Genomic DNA, 26,469 nt, shown 5'->3' with positions numbered 1-26,469 from the left:
TCCACTTTCTGGAGTTTATTTAAAAAATGTTTTATGATCAGGTGCACATAGGTATTGCACATTTGAGAACCTCTCCTAAGAATATTGTGGTTTGGTCTCACTGTGAATGCCTAGAGACTGGTATAATTTATCACGTCCCATGTTTGTTTGCTTGTTTGTTTTATTATCCATTGTGTTTATTTGTAGATCTGCAGATACATTCTAGCTACCACAGATGAGAGAATCTATGGTACTGTGTTTCTTTGGTCTGGCTTATTACTTCACTTACAATTTTTTCCATTTTTTATAACTTTTTCTATTTTCTTACAAATGGTATGATATTCTTTCTGGTTGGAGGACTCAGTTCTTGTCTTTAGTTTATAATCAAAATGATTGTTTAACTTCTAGTTTTGTATATGCCTTTTTAATGAAAAAAATAATTTATTTTAAAATAAAACTTGAAAAAATTGTGCCAAAATATTCATGAAGTAAAATTTATTATCTTGACTATTTTTAATAGTGACCAAATATAGATCAAATTTACCATTTTAGCCATTTTCTTTTTGCCACTTCTGCGGCTTGCTCTTAGGGCCTGGGCACTGTCCCTGAGCTTCTTTTGCTCAAGGGACTTTACCACTTCCACAGCCACTTTCAGCTTTTTCTTTGTATGGGGTACTGCGGCATCAAACCCAGGGTTTCATGCATGCTAAGCAAGTACTCTATGTCTAAGCCTTATTCCCAGCCCTTAAACATTTTTAAATTTATAACTTAGTGCCATTAGATATGATTATACCGTTTTGCAGCCATTCCCAACATCCTTTTCTAGAACTTTTTCCGTCTTCCCAAATTGAACCTTTGTACTTATTAAACAATAGAATGCTATTGTCTTCCTCCTAGAGTCCTTGCCCACCACCATCTTACTTTCTGACTCTTGACTTTAGGTACTTCATGTAAGTGGAATATCAAATTGGCTTTTGAGTATGTGTGTCTTGCCTGTTCTTAATGTGGTACCTTCAGCATTAATCTGTGTTAGAGCATGCGTTAAGTGTTTCCTACCTTTTTTAAGTGGTGGAGGTAATATTCTATTGTATGTATAAACCATATTCTGTTTGTCAACTCATTTGTTGCTGGACACTTGAGTAGTATCTACTGCTAAGTAGATACATAATAGTTGTTAGTGGTTTACTTTGGCTACTATAAATAATACTGCTGTGAAAATTGTTGGGTACATATCTGTTTGGGTCCCTCCTTTTAGACTTTTTAGTTATATACACAGTAATGGAATTGCTGGATCATATTGTAACTTCAGTTGAATTTTTTTAGTGGCTATAGTACTTTATATTCCTAACAGCAATGTGTAAATATTTGGTTCCATTTATAAGACACTAAATTTTCTTTGCATCATCTAGCTTAGTTATTCTGAATATCTGAGGATATTAACTAAGTATTAAAAGATACATCTTCACTAAGCAAGCTCTATGGAAGACTAGTTGTTTTCTTCTGTAACCTTTTCTTTATTTTAAATGAATGAACATTTAGTAAAGAATGTTTAAGAAAAGGAAAATTTCTAGACAAAAAAGAAAAAATTGTCTGGAATTTTTCACCTAAATATAATCACTGTTAACCTATTTGTCTTATACATTTTTGAGGATATATGCATTTACATGAGTATACATGCACATATATAGTCACACATTTTTGTTCATATACCTCTATACAAGCTTATTTTTAATGTATCATTATTGTGCTATATGTAGTGTTTTGTCTTGCTTTGATCACTTAGCATTTATCATAAAGATTTTCTTATATCTTAGTCACTTCCAAATATGCTTATAATAGTTTTAATTTATGCAACCATCTCCATATTATTTAGGTATTGTTACAATTCATATAAAGACATAAGCTTTAAATGTAAATAATTGTTATGAATATTTGACTGTTATTGCATATGATAGCTGCCTTTTACTATTTTGAAATCTTTGAAAAAAAGAATATAGTCTCTTCAAATATGTAACATGGGGCTGGGGATATGGCCTAGTGGCATGAGAGCTTGCCTCGTATACATGAGGCCCTGGGTTCGATTCCCCAGCACCACATATACAGAAAACGGCCAGAAGTGGCGCTGTGGCTCAAGTGGCAGAGTGCTAGCCTTGAGCAAAAAGAAGCCAGGGACAGCGCTCAGGCCATGAGTCCAAGGCCCAGGACTGGCCAAAAAAAACCCCAAAAAAACAACAACAACAAAAACAAATATGTAACATGGTAGACTAATTTTAATAGGTGTGTTGAGGTTATAATCCATTTATAACAGAGACTATTAAAACAATAGGAGAGGAGAAAAATCGGTTTTCAAGTAGGTATTTCTAGAGTTATTATTTATTTTTTATTTCCTTTTTATAGAAGTAAAATTAGAACTAAGTAATCTTAAATAACTTGATACTCTATATAGGGAAATAATAAGTTTTTAGATCTGTGTACCATAATAAAACTTTGTTACAAATATAAAACTGTAGACAAACTGTGGAAAGAATGGCAAGCATTCTACCTTTTAACTAGGTAGGAATCCTGGGACTAGGTAATATCCACTTTGCACAGCATTATTCATAAAAAAAAAATGGCTATACCCACATCTCTAGAAGTACAGTTTGTTCCACAGTGTGATGCCCTAGCAAGCTAATGTCCAGATCCCCCAACTCAACCATATTGTCAGATTCTGAAATTATTGTACCATCTGGTGTTGAAAGAGTTAGATAACTCAAACATAATAACTATCCACATCACGCTATCATATATATATAAAATACATATAACATTTATAAACCTCATTAAGTTTTTGTGTATAGCTATAGTAAAATGAATCCTTAAAGTTCAACAAGTTTATTTGATATCATTAAAACTGAGAGAATATGTAGGAAATGTTATATGTATATATAATTAAACATAGCTTTTATAAAGAAGTTTAATTTAAAAGTTTCTGATGCTTTTACATTGTTTTCTGCTCTCTGGAGGCATGATTTCAGATTATTAACTTGTTTCTTTTTATTTAATCTTACTGTTTCCATGACTTTGAAAAAAAAAGCAAGCTGCTTAAATCTATTCTGAGTAATAGTAAAATAAGTTTTTGTTCTGTGCTTACAATTTGGAAGTAAAACTAAATTTTTTAAGCATGATATATGAAGATTGAATAAATACTTTCTCATTTTTAGGTCCTTCCCTTTTAAAAGAAAAGAGAAGACATCGATTACATAAATTCTTATGTCTCAGAGTTGGAAAGCCAATGAGAAAAACATTTGTATCTCATGCAAGCGCTACTATGCAGCAGTATGCACAAAGAGATAAAAAACATGAATATTGGTTTGCAGTGCCACAAGAAAGGTAAAATAAAACTTTTGAAATCCTTAAATTAAAATTAGCTTGTTTATCAATACTAGTGGTAAAATCCTTTAAAGTATACAATTTCCAATTAAAAGAAGACACTAAATGAGCACAGCAACATGATCCTGTAATTCTAGTCCTCAAAGGCTAAATCAGGAAGATGCTGAGTTTAAGGCCAGCCTAACATACATGGTTGGACCCTACATCATAAATTAATAAATATGTAAATACAAATGTTAAATCTAATTTGAAATCATTTAGTTCCTATTTTTAGGTGATTTTTGTCATCTGAAGCAAAACCAGAATACCTGTTTTGTGTATTTGCCTCATTTTAAATCTCATCTTTATAGTTCATTGCAAAAAAAAATGTAGATGAATGAAATAGAAACAAAAATCTGTTATAGAAGAAGATATATTGTCAGCCAGATTCTGGTGGCTCCTAACTTCTCAGGAGGCTGACTTCTAAGGATCACAGTTCAAAGCCAGCCCTGTCAGGGAGACTAAACCACCAAAAAGCCAGAAGTAGAGCCGTGGTTTAAGTGGCAGAACACTAGCCTTAAGCAAAAGTCAAAAAAGTTCAGACAGGGATACCACCCAGACTCTTAACTGCAAGCCTCAGAACCAGCACCCCCCCCCCCAAAAAAAAAGGAAGAAAGAAAGAAAAGATACATTCTCTAATTCCTAATTTTTTATTTTTTTGTACTTCAGTGCCAGTTTGGGCCAACCTAAGTCTGTTTATACTTCAAGACCTACCTTATTTTGCAAAGTAGAAAAGGCATTTTACTTCAGAAAGATATCTTATCCTTGGTCTTACAAGATGCTTTGGACTTATACAGATTATTATGAGTAAACAATAACATGAAAGTTGATTCCCTTAGAATTATTTTGTGTTTCTGTACCTCTTGAAAACACATTATATGTTGGCTTAAATACTATTTCTTTCAAAGATATGATGATAAAATTCTTCCTTTTCCCTCTACCAAATATACAAAACAGTATGAGTACCTTCCACAAAATGTTTTTAACAGTAAAGTATAGGTTATAGTGTACTTAATTCATGAACATTTGAAAAGGGTAGAGCAAGATAATCAAATTTGCCAGGGATCATGAAGTGACTGTAATGGAAAATAACAATATTTAGTCAAACCTATTATAAAACTTTAGTTTTTCTCACTAGTTTTATTTTAACTTTTACATCAAATTTTGATTTTAAGGTTGTACTTGAACCTTGGCTAATGCCTATTTTATAATAATATTGTTGGGATTCTGAACTTTATCATACATGTGCAGCTTATGGAAATGGCTGTTGATAGTGACAAATTATCTGAAAAAAATATTAACTCTTCAATACATTAACTGTCATGAGTAACAACTTTTCAGGTCATTAGTTTTGAGTATACTATTTCCAGAACCATTACTATGTTGTGTTTTGTGAGGGTTTTACAGTCAGTTTTCAATCATTCATACTATTTGAAGCCAATAAAATGTAAAAATTTTAAATGTATGCTTTAACTTTAAGTATGTTTATCAGAGATGCAACACATGATTGCTTTCTATAGTTAACAAAACATAGACAAAGAGAATGAGATTATGAAAGATCATCTATTCCTAAATCAAGAATTCAATGTTTTTCTGATATCAGTAAGAAATTAAGGACATTAAATTTCTATCAGTTTGAAAAAATGCTGTGCAATGTCTAAGTTTTATAATAGCAAACTTTCAGTTGTTAACTTGTATTTTAGTCACAAGATTATTGTGTGAATGAAGCCATAACTGTGGGCCCAATTTGTTTTCCCGTCACTGGTGCATATCAAGGAAAATCTTTATTATTATTATTTTTAAACAACTTGACAGAACGTAAGCAAAAGCATTTCTAAGTTAATACTTACCTGACGGTGGGCTTTTATCTTTTTATATAAAGCATGTCTATTTTATATATGTTTTAAAAGCTCTAGTTTTATCCAGATATTTTACTGATTTTACTGATGTCACTGTATAATTCTGTCTGGTGGTACAAACACGAGGTCTATTAATGGCCCTTTGTTCTTACAGGACAGACCACTTGTATGCATTCTTCATTCAGTGGAGTCCAGAAATCTATGCTGAAGATACTGGCGAGTATACCAGAGAACCTGGATTCATTGTAGTAAAAAAGATGGAGGAATCTGAAACAAATGAAGATTCTACTAGTCAAGCAGCAGCCAGAGAGTGGGAGGTAGGGAGAAAAATGCAAACATTTCATTCAGTTATTCTTCTTTTATAGTAGCCTACACTTCAAGTGATCTTTGCATGAAAGTACAAAGTATCCTTGTTCATGTGTGTTTATGGATGAATCTTAGATGTAACTTTAATACTTCGGCATTCTACATTTCCCTTAAATACTAGAAAAGCAATCAATCAGAAATAAAATGCCTTATTGTTTATATTTATGTAGTTTAGTAAAATCTGCTATGGCAAAAAGGAAATGATACTGTTATCTTTTACATGAAAGAAGTACAGCAGCTATAACACATGAAGGAAAATTAGCAATCTTTTTCAAGTTCCAGAACTAATAAACATCATTTTTACTTGAATTTAGTAATAATAATGTTAGGGAAATAAGGTGATACTAATTTTGTAATGCAATAAAATTTTATATGCTCAAATTTAATGAGCTTGCGTAAATAGACAAATTAATACCAATAAGCTTTTTGCAACTCATTTTAGATGTACCTTTTAATATTAGATTATCTCATTTTATGTGCTTTGTCTTAAAAGCTTGTGACAATATATTTGGTGACAATATCTTTTTGTTGTTGTTGCCTGAATTAATCTTTTTAATATATTAGAAAATATAGAGCAGATGCTAAAATGTGATAATAAATACAACCAAATTCTGTTATTCGTTTGGTTAAAGTTTGTGATTATTTATGTGATTGAATTCATCATGCATGTAAATAACATGTATAATGATTGATTATATACATGTCTTGTCTTTGTTTAAAATGTGGTCTTGATTTTGAACATGTCTAAGCTCTTTTTGTGTACTACATACACCTTTCATTTTTACTATAGGCCTTTATACTTAAATCAACATCATAAATCTTCCCAGCAGCTTTAAAAAACCTTAAAATTGGAAGGGACTTAAATACCCATTATCATGAGAATAGATAAATTTTGGAATGCTAATGAAATTCCAAATAATATAATAAGGGGATGAAACATCTACTGTTATAACAACAACATGGGCACATATCAGAGGCAATAAGTGATATGAAAAATGATCAAAGCAGGGCTGGGAATATGGCCTAGTGGCAAGAGTGCTTGCCTTGTATACTTGAAGCCCTGGGTTCAATTCCCTAGCACCACATATACAGAAAAAAACGGCCAGAAGTGGTGCTGTGTGTGACTCAAGTGGTAGAGTGCTAGCCTTGAGCAAAAAGAAGCCAGGGACAGTGCTCAGGGCCTGAGTCCAAGGCCCAGGACTGGGAAAAAAAAAATGACCAAAGCAAAATACTGTATGGTATTTCTACTGGTTTCCAAGAAAGTCTGTGAATATATTGTATATAGCAATGATACTGCTTTGAATGGAACTTGGCAGTTTATGAAAAAGTTACTTTTTAGTTTTTAATGGAGTTGCTTTTGTCTATTTGAAAAGGGAAGTTTTCTAATTGCCGTTTATCAAAATGTCAGGCAGTACCAAAGGGAAAATGCTCATAGAGATCCTTAGATCTCAGCTTCCTGAGTTGGTAGGATTACAGACATGAGCCATTGCTACTCAGCTTTGTTTTTCTTTCTTTCTTTTTTTTTTTTTAAATGATTGGTATGAAAAGAAAATTGCTTTAGATTACTACCCACTTTTTTCCTCTGCTTGGATAAAATGGTATGTTCCATTCAACTTTTAGTTTGTGAGACAATGTGTTATCTTTTAGATATTTGACATTACTTACAATTTCTCAGTAAATCAAACCTCATTATTTACTTAAGCATAAATGTAAACTTATTGGAAGTACTTACATAGTTTTAGTTTGATTTCAGCTTCTAGAGCTCTCAATTTTAATAATTTAAATTTATGCATTTAGAATCTAGATATTTTATGCCATATAATCTAGTATGTCATCTGACCAGAGTGGCTCATTACTCCAGAGGCAGTGACTGGATGATTATAGTTCAAATCTAGCTTAGGCAAAAAGTTAGTGAGATTGCATTTCATCAAGCAGTTTGTATATGCCATTTCACATCTATAATCCCAGCTGTGTTGGAGACTAGTAGGAAGGTCACAGTCATAGACGACCCAGGATAAAAAGTGAAGAATAACCTAAAGCAGAGAAGGCTAGAGGTGTGGCTCAGGTGAAGGTCTTGAGTTCAAAAGCTCAATTCTTCCAGTAATTAATCTTTTATGTTATAACTCAATTTGGTTTTTAAATTCTATGTGGTAATTACCTTGTGGGTGCAATTCTCTCTGCATACTTTTCATTAAGTAGAATTGTTACCATAGTCATTCATTAGGTGTCCCAAAGAAGATTACTTCTGTGGTATTGGTGCAGCCTCTAAGAGGCATCATTCCAAATGGCTGTAATTGTGTGGTTTAACACCTTATTTCCTAAGCTACCAGATAATGAGCATTCTAGTGTTTATTTTAATAAGCATTGCTGCTGTTGTCCTTAAAACACAACTAATAACGAAAGTAAAATTGAATTATTATAAAAATCTTTTCCTGATCTCTTAGCCTTAGCAAAATCCACAACAGATATTTTTGTGTGCAAAAATCAAGGTCTTTCTGTTTAAAGGTACTATATAGAGAGTACATTTCAGAAAGATGAATGTTGAATAGGCACTCAACAGAATAGGCTATGCAATACTATGTAATTTTTGTTTTTTATATCATATAATAAATTTTGGTATACATATAATATTTTTCATCTTAAAAAATTTGAACTTTTAATTTGTTTTTTTCTTTTGCTGAGGATTCTGTATTCTTTACTTATGTACAATATATTTGTGTGCCTATCTGTAGGAGGGTCAGGGGAGGGCACAATCTGAGAAAAGGTGAAAAGTACAGCAGTGGAGCTCACTGGACATTGATGCAAGCAAACTATACAAACTCATGGGAGGGAGGGTATGGGAAAGAAGGAGGGAACAGATGACCCTGTATGAAAGGAAATGTACTTACTACTTGACATATGTAAATATAATGCCTCTGTATATCACTTCTATAATAACAATAAATTAATTTTTAAAAATTGGCTCTGATGGGCACTGGTACCGCTCATGCCTCTAATTTTATTTACTCAGTAGGCTGAAATTATGATAGATTTTATTATGGCATCCCCCTCCAAAATTATATAATGTTGCCAATGTGTTATGCAGAGTTTCTGTTGAAAGAATTGGTGGTAACCAGAATGCAGTATATGTTGAGGTGATTTTAAGGTCTTTATTATAGTTGATAGTGTTAGGGCTTGTGGACTAGGATCTAAAGCTGTGGCTAGTAAGGCCACCTAAGAGAAGTAATAAGGATAACTGTGGGAAGGGGGAGTGTATTCTTTGTGGGATATGTACACTCTGGCCTGTGCAGGCTGGACTGTGGAAATGTGGGCGGGTGAAATGTTGTAGGGCTTAGAAAAGTTTGTCCGTATTTGAAGGAAACGGCGTTGTGTAAATACACAGCAGATTAAACATAGAGGGACAAGTTTTCTTCAAAGTGGAAAAAATATTAGATTCTGATATTATAATTGAAATTCAGCTCCAGATAATGTTTACGTATAGTTCAAATATATATGTAGTCTAAATTTTCTAAAAGCTCACTTCTCTGGTTGTTTTCATAGTGCTTCTGCTTAGTGAAGTGATTCGTAGCATATTGAATAGAAATACCTTTTAAATAAAGTAGACACTAGAAAATCTAGTTTAAAATGGGCATCTTACTATTTAAAAATATTTATCTAAAAGATGAATTCTTTTTAGATTCTCAAGGATAAATCAATACATGTAAATAAAAACTTTATTTTTGTATAAACAAAACAAAATATATGAAATCATTGTTCCTTTTGAAATGGGCTAGAAATTGTACTTACTTCTTTTTGTGACCTTTTTAAAAAACAAAAACAAAAAACTTTGTGTATTTGTTAGTATACCAGGATTTAGAAATATATGCTCTGTATCTTTAAACTTTTGAGCCCTTATTTTGCACATTTGGGTACAGTGCAACCAAACTTAAGCATGTGAAATCCTCTTCTCCCTCCCCAGCTTTACAATCTCCACTCAGGACAGTCTTTGCAATGAATTCTAGTTGGTGATTAGCCCTCTGTCATGTCAATCAAATCTTTGTCTCTAGCAAACTGTTTTGTCACTGTAGTAGGGTTCTGGTGCTGGGAATTTATCTTTAACACAGGAAGAATGCTTTTGAAACAGTTCTTTCGTGATTCGTGATTCGATGTAACTTAATTTGCCCTGGGAAGGAAATGTCTCGTCTCTGGTATGGGCAAAAAGGGAGAAGACATCAACCAATTAATCATAAATATACTCTGGTAAATTTTAGTCAGGTATTTCAATTTCTGTATATACTAATCTTTATAATGGCATATAAAATTAGACAGTTTCTGAAAGGATAAGCTTAGAGAATATGGAATACAAAATTATATGATTACGGAAAATACCTTGAAGTTATTTTTTGTTATTTCTTTTAATTCTAAATTTACCCCAAAAGGGAAGTTAGGAAAGTATTATCATTTTGCTTTGTAAAATTGTTTTCATTTTCTTATTCTCACCAAAAGGAAGATGCCAGATCTTAATTGCTGTTTCAATGCTTTAAGCTTAACTTTAAGAAAATATTCATATTTTTTTCTTGCTTAATTATATAGAAAAATAAATTAATTTTTATTGACGAGATCCAAAACTAGGGAAACATTTAAACACTCTGAAAAGATGCAGTCTAAGGATTCTTAAAGCTATTGACAATAAGCTTTAGAGCATACTACGTAATGCAAAACTTTAAAAACATATTCTAGTAAAGGAAAATTACAATGAATTTCAAGGTTTCTAGTCATTTTCAATATAAGTATTGTATGAATTATTTATTGTAAAATATATTGTCAACTTATTTCTGTGATAATTCAATATTGTATTTTTTTCTTTGAAATGCTGTTATTTTTACTATAATTGTGCATGAGTTAAGTAAGGCAAATATATACTTTAAACCAGAAGTCACTTTGGAAAATATCCCAAAGTATGAGTCATCTATTAATGTTAAGCCTGTCATCAGAAAATGATTTTAGTTGGTATTATTTTTAGTTTTGTTTATATGTTACATCAGGACCAAGGCACATGCACCTGAAATGATTGAATTTTAAAAGCTTTGGTCAGATTTATCAGACTAATTAGTTTCTATCAGAGTAACAGCTTTTACTTCTTAATTTTTTGTTTTTTGTTTTTTTTTTTGGCCAGTCCTGGGCCTTGGACTCAGGGCCTGTGCACTGTCCCTGGCTTCTTCCCGCTCAAGGCTAGCACTCTGCCACTTGAGCCACAGCGCCGCTTCTGGCCGTTTTCTGTATATGTGGTGCTGGGGAATCGAACCTAGGGCCTCGTGTATCCGAGGCAGGCACTCTTGCCACTAGGCTATATCCCCAGCCCACTTCTTAATTTTTTAAATCAAAACAGTAATGATATTAATATTTTCTGACTTATACTTTGAATAACTATTTGCCATTAACTTGCTAAGACTGTAGTATGGTTTAATTCATTACAAATGTAGACACAGTAAATTGTAGGTGATTTGAATTTTATAGATTAATATAATGTTATCATATACTTATTACTCTCACTAGTCTCTGTTCATTAGTACAGGAGGCTGTTATGTGATCATTGTCAGGTATTTTATCTTTTTCCTGACAAGTTATGCATCTCACTGGTCCTGAGCCCTACCCATAATACCCAGTAACATGTGTACCCACACACACGTTTACTTTTACTTTAAAAGTACAGTAATATTACTTTCCATTTTAAGGATGAAGAAGCTCAGGGATGTACTTGTGAACTAAGGTTAGGTCTACGTACTATATCATAGTATACAGACTATTTTACCCAGCACCTAACTTCACCACAGTGCCTTTCAAGGTGTTCGAAATGATGTGATGTGTTGTATCCTCAAAAGCTCAGTTTCTAGTTTAGCTGTTTTCCTTGCCTTGAAGTACATATTCTAGGAACTGAAGAGGAGGGGAAAGGCTAAAGCAAAGTGGATTGGCAAAAAGCAATTTCTTTTACTTTGTAGATTGAGATTCCCTGATGAAGAGATTTTTGCCTGACAAAAGATATTCTGCATTAAAATTGGAAATAGAAAATAACTTTAAGGAGATATCCAGTGTTATAGTTGGCTTTTGACGTTGTATTTTTAGCATGTCTTTTGTTGAACAGATTTTTAGTAGTATCTATAGAAAAGAGTGATGTTTATAAGCTAGCTCTTATGTGATCTATAATGCTATAGATTTCTATAAATCTTCGTAGTTTTCCTAATCCTGGTAGATGTAGTGTAAAATTTGATCTTAGAATAATCTTGTATATTAACCAGACACTGAGTATTTTAATTTTATTAATGAATTACGTCTCAAAGGCACTATAGAGAATGCACCTCAAATAAAATATATTTAATGAAGTTCATCCTTTGCCATTGTTCAAGCACTCTTAACATTATTCAAGCAATCTTAACTTATTTATTTAGTCTTAAGGCTATTTTAAAGTTTATTCAGAGAAACAACTTTAGCTCCTAGGCCACAGCCCATTTACATTTTTTTGTGTATCAAGAAGTCATAATTTGCTAAAGTTGTAAGGCTATTTTATAAGAAGACTTTAGGCTTATTCAGATCAAATTTACTGATCTTTAAATAGCAACATATTTTATTATTTCTCAGTATTTGGTGAGTTTTGTCACCATTTCTGGGGTGGGGAGGGTTGTTTTAGCTCTTTCATGTATTTGAAAAGACATACTTTTTTCTTTTGGGTATTTAGTTTTTTATGTTTGAAAACACAGAAAAGCTCCTGATGAATTTTTTATATTTGTGAATCAGCTCACGCAATTTTAAGAAGTCAGGTAAATGCAAAAATCCAATGACTTCAGAAAATAATCTCTCTACTAACTACATACTAAGTATTGTTCTAAATGCTTAATGTGAGTTATTTAATTCTCATAACTCTGAAATATTTCTTTACTATCTCCATTTTACAATGAAGAAACAGGCAGTGTGGCAATCATACAACAGCTGTGAAGAATGCTGGAGTTTGATTCTATTGATTCTTGCTCTAGTTTATGCTCATAAACTGTGTCATACTCATTTTACAGTCTTTGAATATAGTAAGAGGAAGATAATTTAAAAAAATTTCATTCATTAAATGTATGGGAACCTATTTTTATTCCTCATGAATAATTTTTAAAATATAAGCACTATTTCCATTTGAATAAAACAAACAAATTAAAGGAGGTTGCTCAAGTTTATAAAACCATAAAAAGCTGAGTAAAAATTAAAGCAGAGATCTCATTCTCAAGCCAGTGTTATTTCCTGTATATTAGGCTACAAGTAACTCTAATACACTTTTGTGTTCCTTTTTTGTGTCATCTCATTACTTTCTCAAATTGTTAACAACCTCTGAATTTTTTATTATCCTTTGGTGACTCTCTTTAGTTAATATATTTTACTTTTTAAATTAGTTTTAGGCTTATAAAAAATTAAATGGAGGAAGTGGTGCTGTGACTCAAGTGGTAGAGCGCTAGTCTCAGGGACCACACCCAGGCCCAGAGTTCAAGCCTCATGACCACCACCAACAACAACAAAAATCAATAAATGGAAAGTATTGAGTTTCATGTGCTCTTTTTTCCTCAAAACACAGTTCTCCCTGTTACTCACATGTGGTATTTAGTGTGATACATTTGGTGTAATTCAAGAACTAATATTTTATATTATACATTATTGTCATTAAACGTCTATAGATAATATTGGGTTTGTTCTTTCTCCTAAATGTTCTATAGGTTTTGAAAAATGAGCTACAGATTCTCTAGGCTACATTTGTCAGTTCTTCTTCCATCTCTGAATTCCAGACACCCACTGATCTTTTTATTGTTTCTATAATTTTACAGTTTCCAGAATCATACAGTTGGAATCACACTATATTGTCCTCTTTTCAGATTGGCTTCTTTGTTTAGTGATATGCACTTAGTATTCCTCCCCTTATTCTTGGCCTGTCGGCTTATTTCTTTGTATTACTGAATAATATTCAATTTTAAGGATGTATTAAGTTGTTCATATTTCTATGTTGGACATCTGTTTAAAAAAGTACTTACAAGCTTTCTTATGCATATTTTGTGTGAACGTATGTTTTAATTTATTTAGGAAACTACAAAGGAACACAATTGCTGGGTTGTATAGACAGGGCATGGATAATTGTATTTAAAACAACAACAAAAATAAGACTCCATTTCCAGACTGTACCCATTTAGTATAGTGACTTTATCTAGTTAGTATTTTTCCAGCAATAAATTTAAAGCTCCTATCACATGATTTGGAGTTTGGCCATTCTTATAGGTATATACTGACTAGTAGCTTATTATTTTAATGTACATTTCTGAGATTACTTACAATATTGCCATCCATCTGCATATCTTCTCTATTGAGATGTTTATTCAGGTCTTTGGTTCACGTTTAAACTGTTCACTAAATTTCTTACTGTCATATTTAAAGAACTCCTCTTATATTCTGTATAGTTCTCCTTTATCAAGTAAAGTATGTTGCACAGATTCTTTTCTTTCTGTATTCTGTCTTTTCATTCTTTTGACAGTGTCATTCATAGCAGAAGCTTTTGATTTTACTGATACTCAGCTTCTTTGTTCATGATATGATTTTGGTATTCCATCCAAAAACTCATCTTCAAACCTAAGGTCACCTAGATTTTTTCATATAATATCTTCAAGAGTCATACAGTTTTCCATTTTCCTTTTTGGTCTGTAATCTATTTTTAGTTAGTCTGTAATCTATTCCTAGTAAGCACAGGATTTGTCTAAATTTGGGCCTGGAGATTTTTTCTTTTGCTTTGTTTTATATATTCTGGATTCTTTGGGAGAAATGACCAGCTATTCTTCATTCAGTTAGTTGTCTTTGCTCCTTTGTTAAAAGTCAGTTGCATTTGAGTGGATCTATTTCTGATTGCCTTATTACCCTGTTCCATTACCACACTGTCTTGATTACCAAGTTTTAAATGGAAGTAGTGTCAGTCCTCCAGCTTCGTTTTCTTGGCCATCATAGATCTTTCCATATACGGTTTCATGCAAACTTAGTCATTTTGCCTCTATTCATAAAGTAACTTGTTGCAACTAGTTGACTATGTAGATGAAGAACTGATACCTTGACAGTATTGAGTTTTATATATCCATGAACACGGGATAGCACCGTTTATTTAAATCTCTATTTTCTTCATCAGAATTTAGTGCTTTTTTCATGTAGACCTTCTACATAATTTTTTTTTACATTTATGTTTAAGTATTTCATTTATTTGGTGCTAATATTAATGATATTACAAGAAAGGAATAGATCTTTGTATGTAATATTCTATACTTCAAGTTGATATGATCGTTTGTTAATTTGTCAATTTTCTTTTTTCTTTGGGATTTTTCTATCCTCTGCTTATTGAAGTCAGTTTTAATTGGTTTCTCTGTCTCTATTATCTTCTTTGCTTGTCTTACTGCATTGTCAATAACCTCTTCTACAATTTTGGATAGGAATTTGCTTTGCACTCTCAGTCTTACTGGAAAGGGACCTTCCTTCTCATCATTACTTGTGATAACTCTAGGAAATTGTGTTTTTATTTTTCTTTAAGTTACAACATTCTTTATCAAACTGAATTCTCTTTCTGTTCTTAAGCTATAGAGTATTTCTAACTATAAATGAATATTGTCTTGTTACTAGTGTTTTTTTTTCTGCATCTATAGGTGATTAGCTGAAGTTTTTTCTTTTTAGCCTATGATGCAATGGACTACATCAATTAATTTTCAAATGTTAGCTCAATCTTCCATACCTTGAATTTATCTCACTTGGTCATCCTGTATTATTCTTTATATACATTGTTTGATTCATCTTGCTAATACTTTTTGAGTATTTGTGCATGTATTTTCATGAGAGATAATGGCCTGTAGTGTTCCTTTCTTGTAATGTGTTTATTTGTTTTTTTATTAGGGTAATGCTGGCCTCACAGAATGAGTTAGTAAGTATTTCCTCTGCTTCTATTTTCTACAAGAATTGTGGAGAATTAGTATTACTTCTTCTTTAAATGTTTAGTAGTTATTTACCAGTGAATCCATGTGGTCCTGGTGCTTTATATTTTGGAAGGTTGTTAATTATTGATTCAATTTATTTAATAACAGGCCTAATCATGTGGTCTGTTTCTTCTTGTGTGACTTTCAGTGGTTTGTCTTTCAGGGAATTAATCTTGCACTCTTTACCTTTCTAGTTTTTGTTGAACATCTTTTATGATTCCGTATTTTTTTCTACTATTAGTCTATCAGTTAACATTTTTTTGTGGTTACCTAAGCACCTAAGTATTTGCAGTGCATTCTTTAGTATAGTTTAAAGGTAGAACTCTATTTTTTCAATATAGAAAATCACTATAATATATATATATATATATATATATATATATATATATATATGCTTCCCTAAGGATTGGCTGTTCCATGTATTGTAATCTTTTTTTTTTTTTATTTTGGTTGTGGGGCTTGAATTCAGAGCCTGGGCACTGTCCTTGAGCCTCATTGTGTTCAACAATAGTGCTCTACCACTTGAGCCACAGCACCACTTTTTTGAGTGGTTAATTGGAGATAAGAGTCTCACTGAGACTTTTCTATGAGGTCTGGCTTCAAACTACAATCTTCAAATCTCAGCCTCCCTAAGTAGCTAGGATTATAGGTGTGAGCCACCACTGAGCGACCGTAGTTTAATTTTCATATAACCTAAATTGAATATAATGACTACATTTTCCTATCCTTCCTCCCTCCATTCTTATGCTTCTGTTATTGTTTTTAAAAACTGGCTTAAGCTTTTTGGTTTTGTTTCTGTACTTTTAATGAAATTATGAAGTTCGATTCTGTATTGTGTATGTAATTCTTGTTTATAGAGTGCAGAATGTTTCTTCAGTCTGTAGATTATTTAGTTCTGGAAAAGTGTTCAGGTGTTATCTCTCCAAAGGTTTCCTTTTTTCTGGTATCTAGTTGGCATAGATTGGATCTATTATTTTCCAAAACTTTTCATCTTTTTTAATGATTTTTAATTAATACACATTAACTATACAAAGAGAGGTTCATTCTGATACTTCCATACATGCGTGTAATGTATCCCAATCAAACCTACCACATCTATTAGTCTCTGCTGCCCTTTCATCTAAAACAACTTCAACCGGACTCCTTGACATATATCTATCTATACAAATAAACTGCTTCAACTATATTCATCTTCATTCACCTTCTCCATTCACCCTCCCTCTTCTAAAGAACTTAATAATAGCTACTATTCATTTTAAGCAATGGAAACAGTGGTTCCTTTCTGTAATCTTAGCTACTCAGAGGCTAAGATCTCAGGATCATGGTTCTAAGCCAGATAAGGGCAAGAAAGTTCCTGAGACTTATCTCCAATGAACTACCACCAACAACCAAAAGAATAAATAAATAAAAGCCAGAAGTAGAGCTGTGATTCAAGTAGAACACTGGCTTTGAGCACAAAAGATCAGGGACCAGGATCCAGTCTCTGAGTTCAGGCCCCAGGACACACACGTGCACACACACACACACACACACACAGAATGGAAACATAAACTTCACCCTCTTTACTCTGTTTATTAATTTATATTTATCTTATCAATCATAAACAATTGAGTTATATTTATTTTGTTTTGGAAGTACATTCTTGCTCTGTATATCATGCAGAACACAAAGGAATGTAAGATTATGTAAATAGCTATTCTGATATTCTATAAACAGATTATCTTTTTATAAGACCCATTTTTCATATATATTGTTTCCAAAAGCTATCAAAATATAGGCATACTATAATTAAATGACTTTTCATTGGTATAGATTTCTTTTGCCTAAAAGAACAGTGACTATATCTGCTTTCTCCTGAGAATCTTTGAATCATGTACAAATATTTTTAATTAGGAAGTATTTTTTAAATGCAGAAGTCATGTTCAAACTTAACTATGTGTCTATCAGTTCTGACTTTTGTTTTACTACTTTATGATTATTGATTTGTTCTTTTTATATCTCTCCTACTATAGTTTCATGAAGTGATTTTAAAAGCAATCGTTTTAAGCAAACAAAATGGAGTAGAATTTTAACATAATTCTGTGAAGACAGTTATTTGATGAAAAATATTAGAACACAGTTTATGTGACTTTAAAGGATGCCAATTCATCCCATTTTTGTGAACTATCAATGCTCAGACTTACAGTACCTTTATTTTCTTACAAACATAACAAAAAATAGATTGGTAAAAATGTCATTGATTCAATATAATTTTTCATCTTTATTGAAAAGGTGATGGCGGGGCTGTAGTTACATAAGTGAGGTAATGATTACTTTTGTTTTTAAACACTGTTACCCCTCCCTATATTAAGTATATAATATAATAGCCAGATCCCTGTGGTTCATGACTGTAATCCTAGCTACTCAGAAGGCATTCCAAGCAGGAATGTCTGTGAGACTCTTTATCTCCAGTTGACCACCAGAAAACCAGAAGCATCACTGTGGCTCAAAAAAATATATATACGTATATATTTAAAATATACATATATACATCTACTAAAGTTTTGTTAAGTGGCAAAGCAATTTGAAAGAGGGTTTTTTGCTTATTCTGGAGTAATCTACAGAGGGAAACACTTGGAACATCCTAGAAGGATTATTAGGACAAGATGGTATTGTTTATTATGTGTGCAGTAGGTGAACGTGTTCTTACTCATGAAATTGAAAGAAATTATGAACTTTTTCTCTGCTCTTCTGGTTGGTTCTATTATTGCTTGTTGATTTGTAATACAGATAGATGAATTTAATCTTACCTTTACACTGGCAATCTTTTGGAAATAAATGTCTTTCCGTATGTATATGAGGGTCTTTTCTTAAAGACTGAAAAGGCTACACTTAATTTTATGCATTGTAGCTCATAATACTTCTTTTTATTGAGACTTATTAGGTTATCTAAATGATTTTATTAATAAATTTGCTTCTGAGCCAGATGGTGATTATACTTTTAAGCAATAGGTCTTGGTTTCTTCAACTGTGTACCCTAATAATCAAGAATGTGATAAGGAATATTTTATAGAAATGTATGGATTTTCTATTTGATTTGAATGTTTAGGTGAACCAAGAATTAGTTCTATATGTATAGTATGCATTATTAAGCATATACAAATGAGCTCAAGTCCTATCATTATATACTAGAATTCTACGTCTTCTAACCTTTTGGTGGTGGGGGGAATAAACATATTTCTGTAGTTGGTTTCAAATGTTTTCCCTCAATTTACAGACTGACAATTTTCCATATCTTCACTCATCAGAGCATGAGTAAATATTAGGGATAATTAGGCAGTGAATTTATAAGGCCTAAAGAGGCAAGACTACAATTTAAAAATATGAGTGAGCAAAACTTTTTTTTTTTAAGTGGCAAAGCAAGGAGTTTAATACAGAGAGAAAAAAACATTACTTATTCCCCGTGCAGAAGTTCATAGCCACTTTATTATTGTTTTAAGTATGGAGTAAGCTACCATTAGTACACATTGTTGCTTAGCAGAAGTCAATATATAACAGTGGCCCATGTGGATGTATTCCTGGTTCTTTTATTTTTTTCTCTTCTTCCATGTTTCAAAGCTTTAAGCAAGGCTTGCCTGACTTTTTCTTGAGTTTTCAAGTGTTTGCTGGTGGCCAATTCATTGTAATTGACTGGAGGAACAAGGGCATATCAATACCTTCACTAGACATTGTAAACACTTCATAAAGTATTGAACTGCATTTTGTGTGTGCACCCACTACACACAATCTGTCCTAATTTATCATAGGAAAATAAGCACTTATTTGTGGTGGTACCATTATAGGTTATTCTATTAGCAAGAATTCCTATAATTGTGTCTTGGTCTAAAAAAGCTGTAACTGTGTCAGCTTGAGGAAATGTGTTATTTCTTATGTGTCTTTTCTATAATAGTGTTTATCTGTCATGTGGCTTTCAAATTGAGCATCAAGGAAGAGAGTGGCCTAGGCAATGATAGAATTTTAGAATGTAGTGGTTTGTTCACATATAACTTCACTACAAACCGTGAAGTTATAAAATAGAAGAAGCAAAAGCTACCAATACAGCCATTTGAAAAACCTCAAATTGGCATACTTCAGAAGATATTGTTGATTCAACATGTTTTTGAAAACTGAATTCTCTACTTTCTTGAGCTTCCCCCCTTACTTTAATTGCCTTAGATTTTAAAATGTACTTTGTTTCTTTTATCTGGCCTCTTCCACTCTTTTTCTGATATAGATGAGTGTGTTTTTGTCACTTGTTCCCAGAGGAAGTTCTTTCTGCATGGCCTTTAAGATGTGTTTGAGATTAGCTGCTTTGAGGAAATACGTTGACTACCTCTCTTGTAAACTCCAAGACTTTTTAAATTTTTATGTTCTCTTTGGAGTTAGTAAGACATGTTATATTTTATGTAGATATTCTTTTATAACCACAATTTCTGTTCACCTACATTTGAGTCTATTTGCAATAGTCCATACAATAAACTTTTTGTCTTCAAGTAGTTGGAAATAGTGGTGAAATTCATTCATGTGTTTACTCTAGTTTGATACATAAATCTCTTGGATTTTCAGCATGGAGTGGGGGGAAAAAATCCCGATCACAGTTCTCTTCCCTCATTTAAATTTCTCCTTTTTCTTTTCTTGCTTTTTTTTTCCTTTTATCATGGCTATTTCCTCAACTGTCAGTGGAATTATTGTCTTCCTGTCTCCACATTCAGGTAGTATCAGTGGCTGAGTATCACCGCAGGATCGATGCTCTAAATACTGAAGAACTGCGCACACTCTGCAGACGTCTCCAGGTGCCCCCTTCAGTAGTTTAAACCCCTTCAGAGACATAGTCCCTGGTTTTAGTCTCTTTTGTCAGCACAAATCTCATATGTGAAGAGTTTGTTTTGACTGAAGTGCTAAAATAACCTGCCAGAAAATTCCTTTTTGTACTGAAGTGTACAGTATTACCTGGAAGAGCTCTAGGATTATCTTTTCTGTCATCTTTTCATTTGAAAAGTATTCAATGTAATTCTATCACTTCAGAACCCCTCTCAGTACTGTGTGTTTCTTTGACTAATGAGTTTTCACTTAATTTTAACCTTACTAGTCTTTGGTTTTGTGATCAAATCTTTACTAAGCAATCTTGAAGAGATAAGATTATGGGAAAATTAAAGTAAATTTGATGGATAGCAAGTCTTAATGTTTCTCTTCTTCAAGGCTATTTTGGCTATATGAGCTCCCCCATAAAACACCTTAATTGAACAGATTGTTTTTGAGGCATTAGAATAATATAGAGTAGGCACCAGAGTCAGATGAAATTATTTAAAATTCTGTGAAATTAATCTTTGTTACTTTTTAGCAAGAAAAAAAAAGATAATTGAAAACTCATTTTTTTTTTTTAGTTTTGTCTTTTATTGTATTTTCTTTCAATATGTTTTCATGGCTTGGGTAGAACTACTGAATACTTTTCTTTTAAAGCTGGGTGTCTTTCTTTAACCTTTTACATTAGCTTCTCATCAAAAACAGTCCAGTTCTAGAACATGTATTGGTTGAAAATACATGCTATCTAGGTTTGATAAGAGATCTGTTAAAGGAACAAAGTAATTGAGCAAGATTTCATTCCTGTATGGAATCAGTCACTGAGCTTTGCTGCATTTTAGTTATCTGCTCCAACAGAATTCTGAGTACTTGCTAATTTAAAACTTTCATCATTAATAATTGTTTCACTGCTTTTAATTTTTAATGTTACAGTGTTTTATATAAGACAATATGAAAAGTAGGCATTAAGAATAAACTGTATATTAATGAGCATTTTTTCATTTTAAGAATACCAATGAGATCATTTCCATCAAGCAGAAGAATCTGATTTAACTTTTAATACAGACTTGTAAATAAATTAACCTTGAAGTTTTTTTTATTTGATTCAAGCAGGTAAATGAGTCACTGTATAGAAAATGTAAAACAAAATTGAAAAAATGTTAACTTTTCCAAGCACACCACATACCAATGAAAAAAGAAAGTAATATTTTTTATTGTACTGTTCCTCAAAATTTGATCTCCAGGACACTTCCTTCATTCTGACTGCCTCTGTGCTAAGAAAACAATGAAATTAATGCCACTATATATTTGAAAGAGCACTTAATTAAAAAGCAAGCTTGGCTGGCTTAAGTACCTTGAGGCCAAATGATTGCATGCAGCTATATTCCATTACACATTAAATATGAGGGCTTATAATTCATTTCCAAATTTTCCTCATAGAATGGATGAGAAAAATGTCTTTGTTCTCAAATATTTTTCTGTATTGAATAGACCACTAGGCAATACATCTTTTGCCTTATAAAATTCTAAGTGAATACTTTAATCACTTATGCTAAGCTGTAAGTTCTACTTAAACCAAAAGATTAAGATTATTGAAAGAAAATAACAAAGCATATTATATTAATACATTGCTACTGTTTGCTTTTTAGATTACTACAAGAGAAGACATAAATTCAAAGCAGGTTGTTCCAGTAAAAGCAGACCTGGAGTCTGAATCTTTTAGACCTAATCTAAGTGATCCCAGTGAACTCCTACTGCCAGATCAACTTGAAAAGGTATGCTATGTCTACACATGCACATTTCTTAGTGTGTGTTCATGAGAGGAAAGCTGCCTTTCTCAATTGTTTTTGCTATATGTTACAGGGTTAATCCTACCTACTCTTGTGCCTTTTCCATAAAGCGAAATATGCAAAATACAGCAACTGATGTTAACATAAAGCATTAAGGAGATTTACAACAACAGAGGTTTACATAAACTTCATAGGAGTTTAAATGATACATGATGCTAGTCAATATTTATTTGTTCATTTCCTTGTATGTATGTGTATACATATGTGTGCATGCAAAACTGAGACTTTGCATAATTCAGGCCTTGAACTTGCAGCCCTCCTCTCTCAGCTATCTGATGCTATAACTGGTGTGTCACCACATCCCACAATGCTCTTTATGTGTTTTATCTAGTGTAGATATTACGACTGTAGAAATAGCTGCTGCTGTTGAGTACTTCCTTTTTTTTAAGGAGAAAATTTTACACACAGATTAACTTGTTGAAAGTCACAGATCTATAAAGAACATTTCTAACTGACAGTATGACATGAATCATTAGTTTAGAGGTGTTTGCTAATCATTTCTTTTAATTACGTGCAGTTGATTTTAGCAATAAGTAATCCAATTTCTCATCTGTATTCTAATCTGCATCTGGTTCGGCATGAGTCTTTCATGGCAAACAAATAATATTTCATGCTGTGAAATGTAAGATTATTCTTCAAACATCTCAAGATCCTGAAGAATGATAAATAATTCCTATTATTTTTTAATCCTCTGTATTACATGTATGATTAAATTAATATGCTACATATTATGTTGACACTAAACTAACAAGTAAACACATTTTGTTTTTCTAAGCTAACCAAGCATCTTCCCCCAAGAACTATTGGCTATCCATGGACTCTTGTTTATGGTACGGGGAAGCATGGCACAAGTTTGAAGACCCTTTATCGAACCATGACAGGTTTAGACACCCCAGTGCTGATGGTGATTAAGGACAGTGATGGACAGGTATGAGAAACTAACTGTACCCATACCTTATGTACTTTTAAGAAATTATGTAACATAACTTTTGAATATTTTGTCAAAACATTTTGTTGGTACATTTTTACTTGGTGACTGATAACTATAGGTTAATTTTAATAAATGCTGACTTATTATAGAGGATAAATAGAAACATGAAGAGAATGTAAAGTATTAATAAGATTTAGTTATACCAGTGTCTCTAATTCTTAGCAAAGTATGTTGCTATGTATAGCATGAGCCCAGAAAAAAATGATTTGTATCTATGAGAAAGATGAGAAAAATGAGGGGCTGGTGGAGCATGGGTGAAGTTTTGATAATGTCAAGTGTATAGAGGTAATTATTAGGTGAAACTTTACATAAGAAAGAAAAATTAGTTTCTTCTAATGTAGTAAGTTCAGATTACTTACAAGTAATGAAAAGAAGAAATAGCAGTATTGATGACAATTTCAAGTGCTTGACTAATTAGTTCATCTGCATTGTTATCATCAAAAGCTCCACAAGACTCATACTCGTTTCTGTTTTAGAATTAACTTACACAGGTTTTGTATGCTCAAGAAAAGGTATTTATACTAATGAAAATAAATCAAGTACTGCTACACATAATAGTTGGGATAAGCATTGCAAACATTAAATTAAAATTCATAATCTTATTACATGGGACTGCTTAGTGATGATTTTAAATTGAATTGTAAATTTATATTCTGTATACTTTTCTCTCCCAAATAACCTCTCAGCGCAGGAGGTTTTTCTTTAAAAGAATGAAGACAACAAAAATAGAATGTCAAGAGAGACAATGACTATAGAGGTTACCCATCACACTCTGTCCTCTCCTTTTACAATGTAGAAAATTGTCCAGGTCCGCTTATGTTTTCATTAGAACATCTAATGTGTGTGGCATAATATGCAAGGCCATGGAGCTGAAGAGCCAAGCAATTTAGATCAAAACCTGGGCTTACAGAATTTTCTGACCAGTGATGAAAAATAAATACATAACACACTTTTTAGTAGCAGTATGTCTGCTATACCCATAAAGACTTCTGCTTTCTTAAGAAGACGTCCCATAGCAGCATGTATCCTTCCTATGTATACATTATGTTTGTAACTCTCCCTGAAATGTTAACCACGTTGTAGACTTCTATAATATATTTTTAGATTTCAAAAAGTAGGAGAAATCATTTTCTCCCATTGGGAAGCCAATATGCTTTGTATTTGGCAAGAATGTGAATTACATAATAATTGTTGATTCTTTTGTTTAAATACAAGTAGGTAAAATTATTCCTGATGTCAGTTATTTTGCATTTTAAATATATATGATGAGCTGGGCACTAGTGGCTCATGCCTGAAGTCCTAGCTATTCTGGAGGCTGATCTCAAGGATTGAAGTTCAGAGCCAGCCTGGGCAGGAAATTCCATGACCCTTTTATCTCTAATAAAAACTACTCAGAAAAAGCTGGAAGTGACCCTGTGGAAGTGGTAGAGCCATAGCTCTGAGCACAGAGAGGCTCAGGGATAGAGCCCAGGCCCTGAGTTCAAGCCCCTTGACCACCACAAAATTACATACATACATACATATATACATACATACATACATATACACACACATATGCGATCAAGCATAGTACTTAATGGAACAAATTCATAGTCCTATCATTGAAGATGACCTTTTCATCCTTAGGTTTTTGGTGCACTAGCATCTGAACCATTTAAAGTAAGTGATGGCTTTTATGGTACCGGAGAGACCTTTGTTTTTACATTCTGTCCAGAGTTTGAGGTAAGGACAATTTTTAATATTTCATTTATATATCGATGGTAGAATGAGAAGCACAAGCACATTGAATCATGCGAACAATTTGACTTGCATTTCTGTCTTTGCTAACTGATAACTTCACTAGTTTAAACATAGGCAGCTTTCCTGTAGAATAAAATGATATAAAAAGATTATAAAATATTAAATAAGAACTTCACAGGTTACCAGGCATACATCATTGTGGCATTCATGAGCTAGTGGCTCATACCTGTAATCCTACCTACTCAGGAGGCTTAGATCTGAGAATTGTGATTCAAAGCCAGCCCAGGCTGGAAAAACTGAGACTCTCATTTTCAATTCACCACCAAAATTCAGAAGTGTGGCTGTGATTCAATGGTATAGCACTAGCTTTAAGCAAAATAGCTTGGGGCCAGCTCCTAAGCCCTGATTCAATCCCCAGAAACAAATATTTTGCTTAAATGGTTTATCAGATTAGTCAGTGCTTTCTGTGCCCTCATTTATCAGTTGATATAGCTGAGAACTCAGTTTTTACCATTTTAAGCTTTAGTTTTGCTTATTTTCAAACTTTTGAATGCTCTTGCTTCTTTTTATATATATATATATTTTTATTATCAAACTGAATTACAGAGAGGTTACAGTTTCATACATTAGGCATTGGACACATTTCTTGTACTGTTTGTTACCTTGTCCCTTGATAAGTGTAGTAATTGAAAAGCAAGCGGATGAATGTATGAGTGTTAGAAAGTTTTATTGAAAACTATAAGGAATAAAGAAAAAATGTGGTTAAGGTAAGGTGCCATAGCCATTAGAAGATTAGAAATAAATAATTAAGAGTATTAGGGGCTGAGAATGTGGCTTAGTGGTAGTAGAGTGCTTGCCTAGCATTCATGAAGCCCTGGGGTCAATTCCTCAGTACCACATAACAGAAAAAGCTGGAAGTAGCACTGTGGCTGAAGAGGTAGGGTGCTAGCCTTGAGCAAAAAGAAGCCAGGGACAGTGTTCAGGCCCTGAATCCACGCCCAGGATTGGCATAAAAACCAAAAGCAAAAAAAAAAAAAACAGGATTGATTTTAGTCTTGCCTTCAGATTTCTCAAATGTTTAAATTCTCCTTGTTGTTTAGAGAAATATAAACTGGAATCATAAACATATTAGGAACATGGCTAATATAAAAATGATCAGAAAAAATCTGTGCCTCCCAAAGAAGACATGACTCAAATTTAATATACATTATGTTAAATGTCAAAAAGCTAATGTCAGGGCTGGGGATATGGCCTAGTGGCAAGAGTGCCTGACTCATATACATGAGGCCCTGGGTTCGATTCCCCAGCACCACATATACAGAAAATGGCCAGAAGTGGCGCTGTGGCTCAAGTGGCAGAGTGCTAGCCTTGAGCAAGAAGAAGCCAGGGACAGTGCTCAGGCCCTGAGTCCAAGGCCCAGGACTGGCCAAAAAAAAAAAAAGCTAATGTCA

At 32.7% G+C, this 26,469-nt stretch overlaps 1 protein-coding gene and 1 long non-coding RNA gene across 10 annotated transcripts in view; one reads left to right on the top strand and one right to left on the bottom strand.

Moving 5' to 3' along the window:
* Oxr1 (oxidation resistance 1) overlaps positions 1–26,469 on the top strand; it is a 274,194-nt gene that overhangs the window by 241,405 nt on the left and 6,320 nt on the right. For 5 of the 9 annotated variants that reach the window (XM_048358825.1, XM_048358831.1, XM_048358830.1 and 2 more), the window contains 6 exons: positions 3,183–3,351; positions 5,404–5,566; positions 20,350–20,430; positions 22,087–22,212; positions 23,063–23,215; positions 24,905–25,000. In XM_048358825.1, the coding sequence (XP_048214782.1) occupies positions 3,183–3,351; positions 5,404–5,566; positions 20,350–20,430; positions 22,087–22,212; positions 23,063–23,215; positions 24,905–25,000 (788 nt within the window). Of the gene's footprint in view, positions 1–3,182; positions 3,352–5,403; positions 5,567–8,471; positions 9,855–20,349; positions 20,431–22,086; positions 22,213–23,062; positions 23,216–24,904; positions 25,001–26,469 lie in introns of those variants that run through there. The other 4 variants (XM_048358828.1, XM_048358829.1, XM_048358833.1 and 1 more) reach the window with 3 other exon arrangements.
* Positions 10,568–24,635, bottom strand: LOC125360749. The gene is made up of 3 exons (XR_007212800.1): positions 24,068–24,635; positions 20,719–20,722; positions 10,568–10,578 (listed from the first exon to the last, which is right to left on the bottom strand). It is a non-coding gene; the product is annotated as an uncharacterized LOC125360749 (long non-coding RNA).

Source organism: Perognathus longimembris, chromosome 12 (genome assembly GCF_023159225.1).
Source record: "Perognathus longimembris pacificus isolate PPM17 chromosome 12, ASM2315922v1, whole genome shotgun sequence".
Classification (NCBI taxonomy): domain Eukaryota; kingdom Metazoa; phylum Chordata; class Mammalia; order Rodentia; family Heteromyidae; genus Perognathus; species Perognathus longimembris.
This window is presented reverse-complemented; position numbering and strand designations above follow the sequence as displayed.